The sequence below is a fragment of the Sturnus vulgaris genome, chromosome 1 (genome assembly GCF_052056855.1).
Source record: "Sturnus vulgaris isolate bStuVul1 chromosome 1, bStuVul1.hap1, whole genome shotgun sequence".
In the NCBI taxonomy this organism is placed as follows: Eukaryota; Metazoa; Chordata; class Aves; order Passeriformes; family Sturnidae; genus Sturnus; species Sturnus vulgaris.
In genome coordinates, this window is record NC_142243.1 from 6,180,569 (window position 1) to 6,200,920 (window position 20,352).

The following is a 20,352-nucleotide window of genomic DNA, read 5'->3' on the forward strand; positions in this document are numbered from 1 at the left end:
CTGCTACTCAAGTGGCAGCAGCTTAAGCAGAGGTGAGAGGATCTGGACTGTGGTAAGGCTGTTACTGCATTTCTCCTGCCCAGGTGAAATCTAAACACTTCTGGAGTGCTTTGGGCAGAGGAACAGCACACCTGTGGCTGTGAATGTCTAATCACATTGTGCATTATCTGAACTCTTATTGTTTATATATTTGGGGCTGGACAGCCTCATACACCAAGTAGTCTTTTGCTGAAATCCTCTCCCCCTTTTAGCAATCCAGGTGCGATGCTCAGGTTGTGTTTTCCCAGGGCAGAATTCCATAACATCGATGCATTAGGAATTAGGGCCCTGCCTGTACATTCCTGCTCCTGCTGCAGCCTCTCACATCTACAGTGTTTGCCAACTGTGAGCTCCAAAGGAGTTCAGAGAACTGTGGGACAAGTGACCCTATGTTCCTCTGCACTGGCTGTGCTCCAAGCCTTTTCCCTGTCTCCCTCTGCCAGGTACTCCCTCAAATCAAATGCAGCCTTGGGATCAGTTCACATGATAAATGACATTAATGTTATTGTAAATGAGATAACATGCTCAAAGAATGCAACACATCCGATGTGGTTCTGAAAGACAAGATACCTAAGGGGAGGACAGCAAGCAGGCGTGAAGTGAGTGTCTGTGGAGAGATCAGGATGTTGAGGGAGACTGAACAAACAGTGCATGACTTTTCTTTTGCTGCCTGTATCTACTTTTTCCTGATGGAGAAAGAACCACAACAGATTTCATGTAGTAAAGGTAACTCATCAGCCAAGTATTTTTACACTAATCCAGTACGTGCAAACCCACCTGGCTACTCAGCTCCCAAACACAGAACAGCTCTGACTTGTACCTTCAATTCCTACAGCACAATTACCAGCACAATTACCTGCTCTGTCCTTCAGCAAAGCAGGACCTTCCCAAAGGAGTGTTTTGAAGTGTGTCCAGTGTTTGCACTGGGCGTGCTCCCACAGGCACAGCACAGCCTTGCTGCCCGCAGAGGTTACAGAGTACATTCAGTTCAGCCTTGCACTTGTTTCTGCTCCCTCCTGCCTTTTCACAGTGATTGTCTTTTGCAATGTTCAGATAGAAACGCTGGCAAAATGTTAGTAGAAGTAAATTAAGGGACTAATTCAGTTCAGAGGGGCTGCTGACACCACAGGTGGATGCCCTACAGGTCCTGGTGTGCAGCTGGCAGGGACACATGTTCCATAGGGTTTTTTCTAAAGGAATGAGTTTGATGTGTTAGTACAGGTCACCTCCTGCCCATTCACTTCAGCAGGAACAGGTCTGACTGCAACCACCAGAAAACAAATGAGTACCAAGAAAGTGACTTTCAAAACCACATTTAAATCAAGTCCTGAAGTGAAGAGTAAAGAGCAGTGTCTGCAGAACATTATTTTTGCATAAATGCATTATGTGGGTACAAGGGTAGCATTAAATTAGCCGGAATGGCATTTTCCTCTGGAAATTACCCTTAATAAGTGTTCAATATGGGTGAAAGTTCACAGAAACTTTAGAAGTAAACTCGTTACTTCTAAAGCTGCCTGGAGAGATCAGTGGGAGCAGTTACAGGGCCTACCATGAGACAGGATTAAGCACGTGTGGTTTCACTGAAAAACTCCAACTTACCCTATGCTCCCTCTAAAAATGGCAAGAAGTGTTCTCCATGTGGAGTCTTGGAACTGCTTCAGTCAGATTCCTCCTGTCTGCCATGAGGACAAGAGCTCAGGCCTTGGAAATCAAGGCTCGTTCTTTCGGTTTTACTCCAACATTCCCAGCACAACAGAATCCCTTAATAAAAGATGAATGAACTCAGATATACAACTGGAATTCAGTTCCTAGCAAACAGCAAATACTGCCTGATCTCAGACTTTTTACCTAAAGGATTCCAGAAATCAAACAGGAAAATGTTTTTCATCAATCTCAGCAAAGGGTGATTTTTCATCAGTTCAGAGCATCTCTGGGTACTGAAAAATACTGAGGGCTACTAAGTCTACCAAGAAACATTTTCTTACAGCTAAGCCGTTAAAAATATCCAGAATAGGTAAAAGCCCTTCCAAGACAAGCCCTTCAGAATAATTATCTTTCACAGACATCTCTTGCTGGGCAAGGAAATGCACAGCAAAGCAAAGGCATCAATCACACATTATTAAAATAGAACCCATTTCTTCACCTGCACTACTGAGCAGGCTTTCAGGAGTCACAGGGGACATTTACTGACACCTCCATCTGCAGCATGCTCCTGTCTGTGACAAGAAAAGGAACTTCTGGAGCTGTTGCTGTGGTCTCAGATCTATACTGCTTGCTGCCTGTCCAGAGGGGAGAATGCCCAAGAACTGGACTCTAATGACATTTTATTAATTATTTTTCATGGCTGAGACCCCTAATGAGCTATATGAAGAGCCCTAGACTGAAACTTTAGTTACTGTCCCTTTAATCTGGAACATGCGGCAGCACTGCTGAGTCACCCCTCCTCTCTCTACCCTCATTTCCTTACTCCTGTCCCTCCCTTATGCTGGAACAAGCATTTTTCTAGCTCTGTAGAAGACTGATCTGTATTAAAAATGACACCATTTTTTTACCTTTGTTTACTGCATCAGCACTGGCACTTGTGCCAGCACAAGCAGAGTGCATTTTGATGGCACTGCTGTTTATTTGTGCTGGTGGGGTCACATCAAGGTTCTGCCACTCACAAAAGCACACTTCAGAGCTGAATTCCAGAAAGAAAAGGTGGAAATTCTCTAAACACAGTTTTATATCACCGAGGAGGCTATTCCCCATAATTTTGCTAGTCCTGTGTCCAGATGTCAACCGCAGTTGTAATAATGTGAAAATTGGAAGCTTGGACGTGGTTATCTGAAAACTGCAAATTCATTCTTGGCTTTCTGCACACTGCAGCATGCAGGCAGGCCCACAGCATCTGCATGAACAGGGACAGAAGAATTTGTGCTATAAAATATGTATTAAAAATTTACTAGTGGTTCAACCCTTATCTTTAAAAATACCTTGACAAGAGGGCTGAAGAATGTGCTCATGCAGACAAGTGATAGAGAGATCTCACGATGCTTTTGGGCACCTCCCTGCCACCCCATCTCCCAGAGGAGGCTGCAGTGCCCGTGCTGGAGCAGAACCTGGGCTTTCACAAAGCTGCATTACGTGGTTTGTGTGGTATTTGCACGTAGCACTACTGCCCACTTACCCTTAATCGGTTACCTAAGACGAATTCTCCCCTCCACACACCCTATGAAGAATGAGAGCCACTATTTTTGGTTTGAATCACTCCATCTCCCACGAGGATAATCAGAGCTGATGGGCTGGTGTCAGCTCTGATGGCAGCAACTAGCACCAGGCTGTTGCTCTTAGGACAAAGCAGCTGCTCCAGTTCAATACCACTAGGAATTGCAGGGAACAGAGTCAATATTTACCCAGTCAGAAAAGGTGCTGGAGAAGACTTGACAATGTTTTTCACAAGGTAAGAAAGTGGAAGCAAACCTAAGCGAACAGTTTCCATCATGTACTACATTTTTAGCTATGAAAGATACCTGTAACAAGGACACTTTCCCACATTTAGTTCAAAATTTAAATTCTTGTAGAAAGGGGAAAAGTTCTGAAGAAAGTTATTCATTACTATTATTACTATTATATTTACATTTTATAAGCAAACTGAAAACTGTTCACCTTTTACCCCATGTTTATAAATGAAAACATAAAGTATCCCTTCCTGCATATTCCAGTGCAGTACTCAGGCTGGAAACACAGTAAGAAGTCCTAGTGCAGTATTCCATCAGCATAAGTCACCTTTAAATTCAAAGGAAAACATGAATGCTCCTGGTTTGCACTAATCCCAATGCATGTACATTCATACCTGTGAAAGAACTTGGCACGAACTGCTAAAACCAAACTGATGTTGTAGGGTTTAATTTCTTGCATCTACAAGAATCTACAATTATAAAAGTCTCATCTTCAAACTTTACAGTACATTTACATTAGCAAATACCCCACGGCTTTCCTCACTCCTCCGCTTCTGTACAAATCATATACAATAAAAAGTTTTGGGTTTTCGTTGTACAAACATCATTTTACACTTTAATACAAGTGGAAATATTGTCCTCTGGCACCTCATTTCCTCCATGGTGCCTGTGTGTGACAGGACAGAGCACTTTCAATCCATGCTTCTGAAATCTTCAGCTCAAGGAACACAGACTGATGAACAGGGCACAGCTTCTGCAACTCCAAAGTTTTAAATAATGAGAAAAATCTCCCACTTGTTTGTATAACAATCAACAGTTTATTAATGGATATGGTGAAATTTTAGCTATCCACCAAAGATGTGTAAAAAATTGTCATGAAAGTAAAAATAAATAAAGCTGTTTTTAAATCAGTCTTGTTTTACATTTCAGTTCAGAATGCAACATTGAACACAAAACTGTCATTGAAGTTTTAAAGAAGTCTACTGATACCCAAATTACAGCTTTTATGACAAATCTAATGAGAACTGAAACTGATTTGGTTTTAGGTTTAAAGACTTTCACATTCAAATACAGTGTCTCGTTTAGCACAACATTTCCTTTGACAGTGATGGGCAACAGTGATGACATATTGCTGTATTTTGACATAAGGCACTATGATATGAATATGCCATACACTTGCCTTATGTCACATATATCCATTGCTGACCAGTGACTTCTGTCAAATACAAAATGAAAAAGTTTCAGAATACAGTGCATTTTAATGAAGGACATCATGTGAAGTCTTCCAGCAAATGTTTTGAAGACATTTTGAAATACGAGCCTACATTTTAACATAAGCTTTTGTCATGCTGCTTTTTTTGCGACATCACTGGGGGGAAGAGACTCATCATCCATCACTAAGTCCCAAAACACATTCTCAACCATCCTGCTCTGTTCCATTGCAGTCACTGCTCTTGAGACAAATGACCCAGAAACTCTGTTCAAGTTCTCCTACAAACGTGTACATTCACAGCAGTCATTCGCTCTCGTTCTCCTTCTGTTTGGCACCTGGGAACAGAAGAGGAAAGCAGCTGTCATTTCCTTGGGCACACAGAACTGCAGCAGCTCATTCCAGTTGCTGCAACTTTCCCTGATCACATTACCAGAATCAGAGTACTGAATACAATGCTTATAAAGAATAAACTGCAAGATTGCTAAATGCCAAGGTGAGACAGAGTGAGGGAGGCTCGAGATCATCATTGCTTTAATTTCATTGCCAAGTCTAAGTAACCCTTCTGGGAAGTTACTCCCAAGTGCCTTTGAAGATTCTCCCCAGCACAGAAAAAAAAAAAAAAAAAGTTTTAAAACTCCCAACAAAAACCCACAGCCCAAACCTGTCCCTCAGCTTAGAGCCAAGCTTAATCATCACAATAGCCCCCAAAAAATGAGTCCTGCTTGAGCACAAACTATGTAAGAATTTTAACTACATTGTGTTGATGGATCATTTTTCCTGGCTCAGAGGCAGATTTTGCTTACAGCAGGGATCTAAGACCTGTCCAGCAGGACTGTGCAGCATCTCACCTCTCCTCCAGGTACTCAGACATGCTGGGCAATGACTGAACCCTATGGTGAGCTTGGATTCAGCATCCACTACAGAGTAAGAATCTCTTGCCAGAAACCTGGAGTTGCTACTCATAATGTATAATCAAACACTGAAAGATTCATTAAATACATCCAGTTTTCACATCACAACTTTTATTTTTTTCTCCAAACACAGACTGGTCTTAATTCCTGCCAGTCAATAAATTTTCCTTCCCAGTCTGTGAAGAGAACTGGACTCATGATTTATCTGGTGTTTTTAGGAGCCAAGTCACACTTCATACTCTACAAATCAGATTTACATGGCAGACATCCTCCCTGCATGAGACAAATTCTAGTCTAAAGTTGGGCAGTTGCGTGTGGAAATGCAATCTGATGCTTAACTGCTCCCCAAAAACACCTTCCCTCATCTCCTCTCTTCCAGTGGCATAACCTCTGTTGCTCTAACCCCTGTCCCCAGTACCAGACTGTTCTGTGAGCTGGTTCAGTGTGCCAGGCTGACTGAACTGCAGCTTTTTTGCTGGCTCAGTTTCCTGTTAGCTGAGTGAGTTACAGCAGCTCAGGGATCTCATGGTGCTGCCCCAGAGTGGGAGCTCTTTGCAATAATTCCAGAGCACTTTTAGCTCATGGTTTGTCAGCATCCAAATGCATCTTTTCTGTCTGAACTTTGCACCATTAGCACTAAAATCTGCTTTCCTGGAATCCTTCTACCCTCCAGTCATGGATGAAATTCCCTCCTCTGCCTGGAGAGACACTGGCTGCCTGTCTTTACATCTCCCTCTTCTTTCTGCAGGCAAGGATTCCATTTGAGCCAGACCTCTGGGCTGATTTCTCATCCATGCTTTCACAGAGAGCTGGGTTCCTTGCTCTGCTCTTGCTCTTCCAGGTCATTAAAAGGAACCAGATGAACTGACACAACACCTCCAGCAGTACTGCTAATTATTTCTCTTCAGAACAGAAATATTTCTATTTAAACAAGGTACATTACCTTTTTTTTTCTTTTTAAGTCCACAGAGGAAAAAACACTTTTACATAATTATATAAATATCAGGGCAGGTAAGAGATTTCAGTTAAGCTTACATACAGACTTTTTTTTAAGGATGTATCCAGCTCTATTTGTCTGGGGTTTTTTTTGGAAGCAAAATGGTAATACTCCTCAAGACATTTTGCTTTCCTCACAGAGCCAAAAGAGGGCTTTGCTTTAGTTCTTGTGACACTGAAGTACTATGGGAGGTTGAAGTGAAGTTACAATCAAGAACATAAAGCAGGTTAAGAACTCGGGCAAAAATTAAAACCAAACAAAACACAGCCAAACCAGCCCCCACAACCAAGATAAAAGTAGCAGAAAAACTTATTGCTGGATATTGTTCTTGTTAAAAGGAACCTGATCATGTTTAGATTGCTCACTAGAGATTTAACCTGACCACAGGAGAGTTTTATACTGGAAGAGCTCTGGTGGGCTGAGGTGCCATCTCTCACTTAAGTTGTGCCAGCCAAGCATAGCTGGACAACAGCAAGGCTCCAAGAAGTGATTTTTTAGTGGAAAACACAGCTGTGACCACACTTGGCCAGAGTACAGAAACTCAGAAGGTGGGGAAGGTGCCCTGTTGTACATGTTGTCTATACATTCAGCTTAATCCACTTAAACATTAGTCATTACATTTTTTCCCCCTAGAAAAGATATATGAACAGCAGGGACATTCATGGAGCTCCTGCATGCCCTCCTCAGTGAACAGGAGACTGACAGTTAATATTTTGTGAGCTTTTCCCTGAAATGACTTGTTTATTTAAGAACTACAATCAGTTACAAAAGCTGAAAACCAGACATTTATCACTGTGAAATAACAGGAAGCCAGCAGGGTGTGCACCCCACCAGTGCATGGCCCCGAGGGCAGATCCATACCTGCAGGTGTGAGTACCAGAGCTTGTAGGATGTCAGAAAGGGAGATGATACCCACAATGCTATCAGCTTCATTCACTACCACCAAACGATGAACCTGCCAGCAGGGAAAAGACTCTGAGATACATTTACCCGATTTAAAGTAGACAAAGCAAAGAAAAGCAAACAAAGAAACAAACAAAACCCCTAAAGTAAAGCAGTATGAAGACAAGTAGGAAAAAAACAAGCCAAAATGGTTCAAAATGTCAGGAATAGCAATTCTCTCACAGCAACACAAACATGCTTGCCCTACATAAATGAAAATAGTTTAAAAAGCACACAGCTATCTGACATGGCAACAGCATCTCATATAAAGTGACAGGTAAATCGAGATCTAGGTCTTGAAAATATTTCTGCTCTCAAAATGTGGCACTCGGATCAAACACTTTTCCCCAAGTTACAGCCTCTGCTCAGCTCAGCCTGGGGTTTCCAAAAAATTAGATATAAAAATAAAATGAGGATTTCTTCTGAAAAATACTTCTTAACTTCCTCAGCAGAGAGGGACAACCTTAAAATTTGCTGTATTTTGACATCTCAGTTGGTTTTAACTCAATTTTTCTCACAGGGCTACACAATGGAAAGTGAGTGCCAGACTGGTTTTGAAACAATTTGTTTTAAACAGACTGTTTAAGACAGAAAAAAGGATTCAATTTATCTATGCAAATAAACACAAGGACACAACTTGGAAGAAAGATTTATCAACAGTAAGACCATATGTTCAAATAATGATCTTATCCTTACAAACCTCTTCTAGGGAACATTTCAACATCACAAAACTTTTGTCCTAACAGTAGGGAAGTTAGGTGGATACTCCAGTATCCTGAGGCTTACTGGCCAAAGCAAGCTGTGAAAAGCCACTGCAGAATCAGGGAAGTATCTGTCCAAAATTCAGAGTCTACTATATGTCTACTTTTATCCAAGTGAATTATCTTTCTTCACTAACAGGTTTATTAGTTTCTGCATATGCACATATTTAATAATTTTATTCCTCTCTCAATGTAATGAATTCAAGAAAAATGGACAATGTTTCATTTGTTTAATTGCTTGTAAGATCAAGCAGTTGTCTGGCAGCTAAAAATAGCTTTGTAGTAGTTTTGACTGACTCATTTTTACATGTAATCTCACTGTGTTTAGACTGAACGAGAGGGTAGGAGTTGTTCTTAAAACCCAAATGTCTAAGGCTTCTTAAGATAGTAATAAAATAATCCAAGTTTGAAATCTGTGTATCAGGAATGCTAAAATTATTCCTTTCAGGAGAAAGCTCAAGCAAATGCAGGAAGTTATAAGTAGAAGTTGCCTAATGAGATTCTAAGGGCTTGTTTAACAAAGTGGAAGTTTTCCTCATATCAATTATATGCCTGGTTACAAGCCTAAAAAATAAATAAATCTTGTAATTGATGAAGTGAAAGCATCTAAATGGAGCTGATCACACCTGAGAGACGACTGAAACTGGGAATATTGATTTTCTTCTGCAGAGAAGCCTTACAGGGGAGAAGACCTACAAACTCATTCACCTCTGCATGCAAGGAAGTTCCCAGTACTAATAAACAAGATAAACAGCAACAAAAGAATGGACAGGACACAGATAAAAAATTTACAAGTGCAGTTAGTGAAGGCTTCTTCACAAGAATTCACTTTATGGCCCTGTTTCACTGCATTTCTATGAGAGCAGTGCAGGATTCCATCGTGCATCAAAACGAGTCACACACAATAAATTTCCTGAGCCAAGCTATAAACTGGAGTTTAATAAATGATTTGTTTGCAAAACTTATGACAGGCTTGGAGAAACTTGGGAAAGCTTTGCATTCAGTTTAGTTAATGTCATAAACCAGAAATGAAAATAACTGAATATTATTACAAGTATACTGTAAAATATTTGCACATCCTTATAAGCATCCAAAACCTGATCCATAGAGCAGACTGAGACCTAACACATACAATTATTAAAAAATACTTCCACCAAGTAATCAAAACAACTTAAAGAGGATAAATTTGTACTGTTTATCAGTTTCATAACACAAATGGTAACTTATTATGCAGGGACTCACCTCAGCCTTCACTATTCTATCCACAATGGTCTCCAGTGTTTCCAGCATACTACACTTTACAACACCTTCAAAATACTGAGAGCGGTGCTGTAGGGCTTGTGTCACCGTGATATCTAAGTTATTATACGTTTTTTCAGCAGCAAGATTCTGCAAAAAAACAAACCCAGGCCACATCAGACAGCTCAGTACTTAGTAACAAAGCACTCAATAAAGTAAATATTTTGGCATCAAGTAGATAGGCATTTCTGGTCTGAGTCCATTCCAAGTAACATATTAAACAAAGCAGATGCTCTTCAGCTTCAGATTCTGGGAACTGTCAAGCACAATGATGCTAAACACCATCTGACACCCTGGGTTAATGGATAATACTGGTGATATGCATTAGGCCAGTGAAAACCTTACTTTGTATCTCATCTCTGGCTTAGTGTCACTCATCCTGCTTTTGCCACCAGCAGTAAATGTAAAGGTGAAGCTCTTCAGATTGCACACCACACAGAATATACAAATTTTTTTGTTTGTTTTTCGTAGGACTGGAGAAGACACCAACTGTTCTGAACACCACCCACAGAGTAGATGTTAGTGGCTGAGAGCTAAGTGCAGAGCAAATTCATTCTTCACCTTTCTAATTTGTGGGCTCAAACTCCCTCTCCTGGACTCAGCTGGTGCTGTCATTCGATGACAACTTGTGTGTCCGGGTGTACTTTAGTAAGAACTATAAGAATAATAACAATGAAATCCCATCCCCACCACTAAAAGGATGAGATTAAAAGAATTTGAAAGCTGACATTTTAAACTTTCATTCTAAGAACAGGATCATGCCTGCAGTGAGAGCACTCTGTCCAGACCTGCAAAAGCTTTCTGTAGGTGAGACCATGGTGGTATTTTAGTAGTATTGGCACACCCTGGCCTACTGATTCTGCTGCTGAGGCACTGAAGGAAGAACAAAGACAGAGCTTTTAAATGAAAGCACTGGACCAAGAAATAAAATTAAATTAGTTTTTGGCTAGAAGATAGTCGGGTCAAGTTTTTTGACTGAATTACACCAAACATGACAAGACAGGTTTAAGATGATCATGAAGATAAAAACAATTTCAGTTAATTAATTTACACAGGTCCTAATGAAGGACATTGAGAGGACATAGAAAGCCTCTGCAAACTGAAGTCACCCTACACACAATAACTGGTGCAATATAAAGCCATTATTATATATCACTCCATTCCCAGGTTTCCCCAATTAAGAACCTGAAAATTAATTCAGAACTCTTAAAATGAAATAAATCTATTAACTTAGCCAGCTGCACACACAGCCATAGCTTCAACCACCAAGCAAGGATAAGAGCCACATGGTTAAAAGTTAAAAATAACCATCTTGGATTCATGTTTATTGGAAGATTAGATCACACACTTCAGATTACATTTATTTTCCTTCTTTTAAAGCCGAAGTTCAGGTTGAAGCAGCCTGATGAAATCTGGAAGCTCAGAGGTGATTATCTTTTAAGAAGAGAATATTTTCCCCCAACTTAATAAGCAAACTAGGACATGTGAGGAAAATCTCAAGTAATCAATAGATGCCCTAACTCTTTACCATGTTACTAGCTGGATGCAAACAATTATATCCTAAAATTTATATCTTTGTGGTGTGGGGTTTTTATTCAGTTCCCAATATATATTTTTTTCCAGACAGATGATCCAACATCTTTAAAAATCCTATTTGTTGCCTCATCACTTAAAATGAGAAAAGAAGTGGAAAACATAAGAAGCTCTGCCTTTTGGTGTCCTTCTGAAGAAGAATGGGAAATGAAAGAAACAAGCCCTGCCTCAAAATCTATCAAAGTTACAAAATAAACTGAAACACTGAAGCCACCAACTGTGAAATGTCATTGTCTTTGATACATCAGGTCATTCTCTCTACAGCTACTGCCTATTCCCTGCTTTTATGGCAGAACAGGATCTTACACAGTAGAGAATCCCAAATAATGAAGACAAATGCCTAGAAATGACAGGTAAGAGCAATGACATCACAGAATCTTCAGTATTAAGAACAATGTTTGCAGCCAGAGATATTTATAAGGTTAAAGTATTTCCACTTGGGACTATTCTCCATTTTACTTAAGACCTTCCAGGCAGTGCTTCAGACATCTGGATTCTTCATTAGAGCAGCTGGTTGGTGGCAACCTGGGCAGTGAAATCTCTAGAAAGTAATGTAGTTGGCAGATGCTGCAATTAGAAAGCAGGTGCACACAGCTGGGAGGGGACAGGAATTAAAAAAAAAATAGATATATAGATATATTTCAAGTTTCTGAAAGCCATGAGAATAAAAGAGGCCTGCCTTGCTCTCAGAGGCTGGTAAATCATGGCATGAATCTGAGAATGCTACTGGAATCTTGAGGGAAATCCAGAAACAGTGTCCTGGATTAGATCTAAAGCAGAAGGAATAGATGCAAGACTCTGGAGTCAGAGACACAAAAGAATGGGCCAAGTAGTTTTTACATCACTGTACAAAGCTGTACAAAGTACTTAGACTGCATGAGAAATCTGCATTCTCTTTCAGAACAGACTGGAGTGGCTGCCCTTAAAAAAAGGAGAGGAAAAAGGAAGTCCTCACTCAAAAATAGAAACCAACAAGAACAGAACAGTTTAGCTGTGAGTGACACACAGTGATCACCTGGTCCAAGTGCCTGGCACTCCAGGGAGGAGCAAAAGCTGAGGCATTTCATTAAGGGCACAGCCCTTGAGCACTGACAGGCTTGGGGCATCCACCACCTCCTCTCTGGGAAGCCTGTTCAGTGTTCAGCCACCTCCTGGCAAAGAAAGGCTTCCCAAAGCCCCCTCTGAACCCCTGCAGTGTGGCTTTGGACCATTCCCACGTGTCCTGTCCCAGGATTCCAGGGAGAAGAGCTCAGCACATTCTCCATTTCCCCTCCTCAGGAAGCCTTAAGAGCAATGAGCTCACCACGCCTCAGCCTCCTTCTCTCTACACCAGACAAACCCAGAGCCCTTAGATATTCCTCACAGGAAACTCCTTCCAGCCTTTTCACCAGCTTTGATCCCCTCCTCTGGATTATGCCCAGCCAGATCTTGTTTTGAGCAACATCCAGAGGAGTAAAAGCCTGTGTGCAAATAGTACTACTAAGGATAACTTTATTTTTTATTTATGGCTACTTTTATTAAAGAGATGTGCAAGGTGAATTGGATCTCTTTGTTTACTACAGCCAAAGGAACAAAATAAAACTGTCATATTAACAAATTAATTTGCAAATGCTTACCACACATAAAATATTTAATAGAATTTAAGAAATATACTTACTATTACATCAAATTTGGAATAAATATCTACAACTTTTCCTAAAAGCGAAAGAAAAACAGAAGTTAACAAAGTGCTTAAAATACAGTATCAATTTTCTTGCTTCCTGCTTTCATCTGTTACAATTACAAAGAAAGAAATGACAGGTCAAGAAGGAAAGACTGAAAAAAAAACCAAAACCCAAACAACTTATCAAATAATGAAATTCTTCCAAACCCATCAACCTACATTTTACATAAGTATTTATTTATATTCCCTTTCTCCCCCCATGCCTTTTCAGTGATTTTTTTTTCTACTCTTTCTTGTGTCTTCCCTTTTGCCCCAGCATCAGTCCAGGGCTCAGCAGCATTTCTCTTCCCACACTTTTGTGCCCACCTGACTCATCCACAACAGGTAATGCCGATATCCTTCGCTCTACAAATATATTCAAGGCTTTAATGATAGGAGTGTCTGGATGTATGAAGGCAATGTTGTGATAAGTTCCTATTCCAAGTTCATCCAGATTCTTCTTCATAAAGGCAGGCTTTGGCATCTCTGACATCTAGGAGAGTCAGAAGGAAAAGAATTTACACTGGAATTCACTCATCCATCTGCAGACTCCAAGTGATGGTTACAGGTCACTGCAGCTTCCTGATACCAGATTACTACAAAACTCCAACAAACTAAGGGGTTTCTGTTCAAAGCAGCTCTAAATTAAGACAATTTAACTATGGATTTTTGTTCTTTTCTCTGTAGTAACACATCACTAAAAGCTGTAGATCCTAAGATATATCATTCCCACTAAAACTGGAGGGAGAAGATAGATTACCAGAGTAATTTGAATATTTATTCTGAACTCTCGTTGCATTGTTTGGCCTCCTGTTCATTTCTGTACTAACGTTACTACAGAGAGTAATGCCAATCTCATCTCTGGAAGACAATTCATTTTTCTTTTCATGTAAGCAAACTCCTGAAGCTGAGGAGATGCTCCAGAAACACCAGCAAATTACTCCAATACACAAGTCCTTGGTGTTTAGGTTTCCTTAAAGGAGTAAAACAAAGCAGAGGTAAAATATAGGCCTTATATCAAGCTTTAATTTCCCAATTAAAAGATACACAAATAAAAGAAATAATGAATATGGAAGTTCATTACGACATTTCTGCACTAAGACTTTAATTACTTAATTATATTACATGTATCTGTGGGGAAAAATCAGTTAAGCACAGCATAGCTTTAAATACTTACAAAAAGCTGGAGGAACTTGAGGATTCTTTTATGGGTAAGTATATAAAGTGCATTTCCACTGACTGGATCTATAACTGGCAATCTGTGGATTTTGTTTTTGATCAACGAATATACAGCATCAAAAAGGCTGAGGAGAAAAACATGTTATTTTTAAATGAATTCTAGCTAACAACAAATAATGCCAAGTGATATATATGCACACATTTATAAACCCACATGAAGTATATGTGGTAATTATTTGCATTATCTTTAATGCTATAAAAACAGAAGTTGAGGGATTTCAAATTAACTTTTGCAGCTTTTTTACTTTGCAACACATCAATAGCTATATGCTCATGGAAATCTAAATCCATTAAGAAAATGTGATGGGAAGTTCATTTTGTGGTACAAAGTATAGAAAAAATACCTCTTCACAAGTGTAAACTGTTTTTCCAGCAAGTGCTGTGCTGCATCCCTGCACTCAGAATGGGTCTTTCTCTTAAGAGACAAACTGTGAAAAATGGAGTTCTTGCACTTAATGAATCTCAATCCCAAACTTCTGTAACATTTTCTACAAAGGACATTTTTATGGCTATGTGCACATATGCAAAGAACCCCAAACAATTATCTAATAATTTCACTGAATTATCACTGGGGATTGGCAAAAAAATCCTTAGGAGATCTAAAACATTCCCATGCACTGCAGACTAGGATTTAGCAACACTCCAACCTGTGCAAGTCTGCTCTTCTTGCAAGTGACACTTTATTTTTCCCTTGGTGTAGTAAAGCAGCTGACCAGCAACTGCAATAAATTAGCAAGTAATGAAGTTGGTAAAACTCTGATAAACACCTACTTGCTGAAGCAGGCTTCTTCCCAAACACAAGCTGTGTGTTCTGAGTCCACTACATGGATGAAATAGCCCCATTTAATGTACATAGAGCCAAGATTCCCCACTGCTGCAGATTCCACTGCTGGAGTAAGCATTTAACAATTCCTAAGTGCTGCAGTCTGTCACAGAAGCCAAGCCCAGCTCTGGATCAGCTCTGAAGCTGACTTGCTGTAACCTTTTATAAAAATTTTACTGCATCTCCTTTATGGCAAGGCTTCTCGTGCTGCACCTCTGACTGACAACAATAAAGGCTATTTTGTTGTCTTAGCAATATTATTTGCAACCTGCCATTATTCAAAATACATCCCTCATGAGTGAATTGAATGATTTATTCATGACTAAATGGCAATTCCACTGAGGCTACAGAATATAATTTCTTCAGTGTAATCACTGGAGTTCCCTTCACCAGCTTCCTTTGCCAGGGCACAAACAAACTCATTCCACAAACTGAAAGCAAGAACCAGAACTTCACCCTCCAGTTCAGCAATCAAGTAATGCTCAAGATTTAAGTGATCAACTAAGTCTCCCTCTCAAGTCATTTAGTAAATAAGGCATAATGATAATTTAAAAACTGTTTCTTTCAACTCCCATCAAGAAGAAAAGGACAGTCATTTATATTTTAAAGAACAGAGCCTTACAGAAGAGCAGAACAAACCACAGAGATATTGTCTTTCCTTTAATTAAGGGAACTTACTTGCCTTGAAAAGGACTCTAAGTTTCTAATTACTGTGACTGCTGAGAACAAGACAGCTGAAGGGCTCTAAATTTTTGGATTTTCATGAAATAAAGATGACTTGCAGGCTAGCTTGAAAGGGTCATCGTATTGCCTGTTCTGCATTTTATTTTTGGCCCATGTCTAGCTCATTTACCAGAACAGTTATGCTAATGAACGACAAAAGTTCAACTAAAAATTCCCTTCTTTGGATAATCAAAAGTCTTCACTCACAATAAAAACAAAGCTCTCACCCCTTCTTGATTGTATAAAAGACAGTCCTTCTTTATTGTACTGTAGTTTACAATACAAATAGTTTCTTCTTACATAAAGAGGCTTTAAATTCAGAGTTGAGATGTCGTTAGTGTATTTCAAGTTAAGCAGAGTGAACAGTGAAATCCTACCTTGCATCTGGGGAGATGTTCACTAAAGGTTTAAAAGTCTCTTGTAAATAAAGCTCTGTGGTTAGAAAATTAATAGACTGTTACCACTTCACACAAAAACATCAGCTCTTTTATGAAAGCATTTCATGAATTCATTCATACAAAATTAAGTGGCAGACAGCAATTTACAGTTAGTTATTCTACCATTTATGCACAGTGCTCTATACTGACATTAAAAAAGACATCAAATTTAAAAGCAGGACTAAGCTTGATACCAGCAGAGGTCACTGCAATTACAACAAATAATCCTTTACTCGTTCTGTGAGTGTCTGCTGCACACAGATACCTCCATGTATCATTCCATGGATTACACACTACTTTTTACATGGAGCTGCCTCCCTGCATTCAGCATCTCTGTTTACACCCAGGATGTTGCATAAATTTCTGGCTGAATGGTGCAGCTCACTTGGGCACAGCTCTGTTCATTCCCACTCCACTTATGCCTCACTCTACTCACTTTTTTCTTTTCTTAAAGAGCCATGAACAAAGGGCAAAGCGTTATATAGCCCAGATTACCAGTCCATAGCTATTTCAGACAGAAAAAAAGGAATAGGAGCCAAAGAGAAGCTTTTACTACTTCTGCTTTCATTAAAAAATATGTGGAGAGAATTCTATGATGATTCAAAATCCACTATACTGAAAAATATCAGAATCTAGTAAATTATCAACTAAATAGTAAATATTCTTACCCCTCCAGGTTTCTATCTTGTGCTCCTCCAATTCATAAATCTGAACCTACAATGAGCAAATGGAAGTTCAACTTGAAGGAATTTAATTTTAAATCCATCATTAACATTGTAAACATCTGAATAATTTTATTTCATTGCTGAAAATCTAACAAAGTAAGAACAGTCCAACACAACATTTCTTATAACAAGGAGAAAGGGTGCAATCCTGCCCCTAATGCAGAGTACAATCCTGGATTTATCATTTCAGGGGACAGGAAAGCCTTTTACTGGCCCAGATTTGCAGTCCAGGTCTTTCCTGGGCTCAAAGGCATCAGAAATTTGTATCACCTTCAAACAACCATCCAGGGTAAAGCCTTGGGTGGTTCCTCACACACCCCCACCAGTAAAAAGCTTACCCTGATCACCTGACTTCTTAATGCTAACAGAATAAAGTTACCTGATCACTAACATGACAAGACTTCCTTAGGGAGAGACTACCTGGATGTTCCTCATCACTCAATGGTGAACATTATCTAGCACATGAGTGGCAATGTGCTTCTTACTCTATGTCCTGATGCAATCAGAAAGAATGACTAAAATACTTTAACAATGGTATTTTCTGCATCATTTCACCTATTAAAACTAGAGCATTCCCTGATAGAACATTCATTTCTTTTTCTTATAGAAGACTGCATCAGTCTCTTAAATCAGATATTGTTCCTCCTCAGCTATTCCTCCCTCCTTACTGCTGCCAGTTTAAGCAGGACCTTAGACAATGTAAATGAGTGAGAACTCATTAGGTAAAGTCCCATGGAAAAAATCAGTAACATTGATGTCGACGTACACTAAAACATGGAAACAATTTTTAAAAATAAGTTACCAGTGGGCAAACATTTTTCATTTGTTCCTTCCCCCAGTCCTTATCAATCCCCAGGGAGAAAAAAGGAGAAGAAAGGACAGTGCACCACACTATCTGCATTTGAGGAGAATTTCACTATACATTTTAAAAAGTAACACGAGCTTTGAGAAGACAAATATATCAGATGTCTGCCCCATCCAACTGCTCTTGATTTTTTTAGCTAGTAAAACATAGTACATATGTTTTAATTGGTAGAGAGGGAATTGTGATTTGACAGGAACAAGAAAGAGATGTAAATGTTTGAATGAACATGCAAGCTAGAGAATTTAATCAACTGGCTGCCAATGGGAATTTCAAATTACAGTTAATTGAAGTCAACAGATCTCCAACTGATTGTGCAATTCAGCCACGTAACTAAAATATTTGCATATATTCAACTAGTTTGACTTGTTTATTCTATACCATCACTCCAAGAATAGTGATTTTTTACAGCATTCAAGCCTCTGTAAGTTACCATCCAAAGACTTAAATAATAATGACAATCATGATAAACCTTTCAGTTTGGTATTTCAGTCTCTGTACTGTATGGCAAATGATCAAATTACAGCTTAACATCATACTTACCATTGGAGACTTATAGTATCTATGCAGTATGTTAATGAAATCTGTAATTGTTAACATTCCTGTAACAAGTGATACATAAAAAAATAAACAACAGGTCTTTAGATATATACTTAACATATAGAACTTTCAGCTATTTTCTCAATTCATGTTCATAATATATAAGATGATAAATGTTAAATCCATGTAAAATACTACTGATATTGGACTATTTAACAGTAGGATTTCAAAACCATGTCTATTCACTTTCACATTGACACAGTGCTTCAGAATAAAAACACATCTGAAGTAATATTCAATATTATAACCCACATGCTTCTCCTCACTTTCAATCTGACTCAAAAAACCCCTTGAATTCAGACCACATCCACCTCCAAAAATATGAGAAGAAAAGAGGGGGTTTAGAACATCTGTCAAGGTTGGAGAACGATTCTTGCCTTTCATTTTCTTTTTGGATAAGATACATTCTCATTATGTACTTGCCAAGTCAGGCAGACTCCTAGTCTCAAATGAACAGTATAATACATTTTTCTTGACTATTACTGATTACAGACCTTCATTCAATCATTTCCATGGCAATCCTCAATGTTTTTATAGAAATGTGACTTCTCAAAAGAAAAAAATAGCACATCCATTGTGTATATACATCTATATTTTAAGCACCAACACCAAGCTATGTAATATAATATTGATGATTAGTTTAGTTACCTGAAAATATTAATCTTTTTTGAGCTTTCAAGTTCTAGATTTGAGAAGATGCAATTGCTCCACTGTTTACTACTCTTACATCTAAACTGAAGAAACTAAGAAATGGGGAAGGGAAAAATTAATCTGGAGGTCAACTTTAAATCAGTAGAGCTTAGTTACAGACAGAACATGAAATGAAATCAAATCAAATGAAAACAAAAATCACAGCACTCATATGGTGTATTGCAAGACTGCTCCTCCCCTCTTGGATTTAAAGTATTTTAACAAATGCTTTATTAAGTATCTACCATTCATTTCCAGGAATCCTCAACGTTTCAGGTCACAAGAAATATATATAATTCTATTTTTCACTGCCACTGTGACCCCATTTTCTAACTGCAAGCGATAACTAGTTTTGGAAGATGATTGTTGTGGTAATTAAAGACATGATTTTTAAAAAGCAGTACACAGATCTAATGTTTTTCACCCAAGATGGGACATCTCTGTAGCTTCAGTTCTGGTTTTAGAGATCCTCACTGCACCTTACTGAGAACAGGCAGAGACAGGCTCCTACTGCACTTATATTAGGATACTGGAGTATTAAATTATTCTCTTTACAGTTCCTGCTTTCAAACTTTCCCTTCTGTGACCATTGCCTTTATTTTTAAATACACAGTGAAGTGCAAATATTAGAGACTGAATTTCAGAAGGTTGGGACCTAAAAGAAGCATCACGATTCTTAAGACACTGCAACACTGTGAAAGCTGGCACCATTTCACTCCTCACAAGGAGGGAAAATAAACTCTCTATTTCTCTAGGCTGTCCCATGATGGCCAGGCTCAGACCACCATTTGAAACAATAAAGCACCTTGGAAATTCAAGTAATCCTGAAAAATGTCAGAACTACTTACCTACAAAACTCTGTTTTTTACTCTCCCACAGTGGAGCTGCTCTCACACCATTTGCCACCAAGGCAAAAAAGGCTTTCTTTACCTGAAAAATAAAACAAAAAAGAAAAACTAAACAAATTTCAAATTTTTGCCTTGATTTAGCACACCAGACACCAACAGAAGGGTTTCTCCTTTCAGCAGGAAAAAACCCAAAAGCAGCATAAACAGGTAGCTGGCATTCAGAACAGAACAGAAACCACAATGCCAAACAAAAACCTTAAGTCTTTTACTTTTAAATGGTTAAAAAGCCAGAAAAAGCTTAGCAAAACCTGATCTATTTTTCTTTTATTTTGTGAATATTCTAAATGAAAGCCTCTGATATATCCATAAACTAGTGAGGGCCTTAAATTTATCACATGAAGACTGTGGTATGTTCTAGTCAATGTTTACTATAGCAAGTAGTTAAAAAAATGCTATTGAAACAGCAGCAGCTCCATGTCCCCCACAGCTTTTAGATACCTGATTTATA

At 38.9% G+C, this 20,352-nt stretch overlaps 1 protein-coding gene across 8 annotated transcripts in view; it reads right to left on the bottom strand.

Annotated features, from left to right (window-relative positions):
• Positions 1-3,911: 3,911 nt before the first annotated feature.
• The window catches only part of PRKAG2 (protein kinase AMP-activated non-catalytic subunit gamma 2), a 209,934-nt gene continuing 193,493 nt past the window's right edge, over positions 3,912-20,352 (bottom strand). For all 8 annotated transcript variants that reach the window (XM_014873672.2, XM_088158335.1, XM_088158064.1 and 5 more), the window contains 10 exons: positions 19,845-19,926; positions 18,250-18,308; positions 16,788-16,833; positions 16,060-16,114; positions 14,075-14,201; positions 13,225-13,390; positions 12,853-12,890; positions 9,546-9,692; positions 7,462-7,555; positions 3,912-5,027 (listed from right to left, as the gene is read on the bottom strand). In XM_014873672.2, coding sequence (XP_014729158.1) covers positions 4,996-5,027; positions 7,462-7,555; positions 9,546-9,692; positions 12,853-12,890; positions 13,225-13,390; positions 14,075-14,201; positions 16,060-16,114; positions 16,788-16,833; positions 18,250-18,308; positions 19,845-19,926 — 846 coding nt within the window. In that variant the 3' untranslated portion in view covers positions 3,912-4,995. The remainder of the gene's footprint in view (positions 5,028-7,461; positions 7,556-9,545; positions 9,693-12,852; positions 12,891-13,224; positions 13,391-14,074; positions 14,202-16,059; positions 16,115-16,787; positions 16,834-18,249; positions 18,309-19,844; positions 19,927-20,352) is intronic.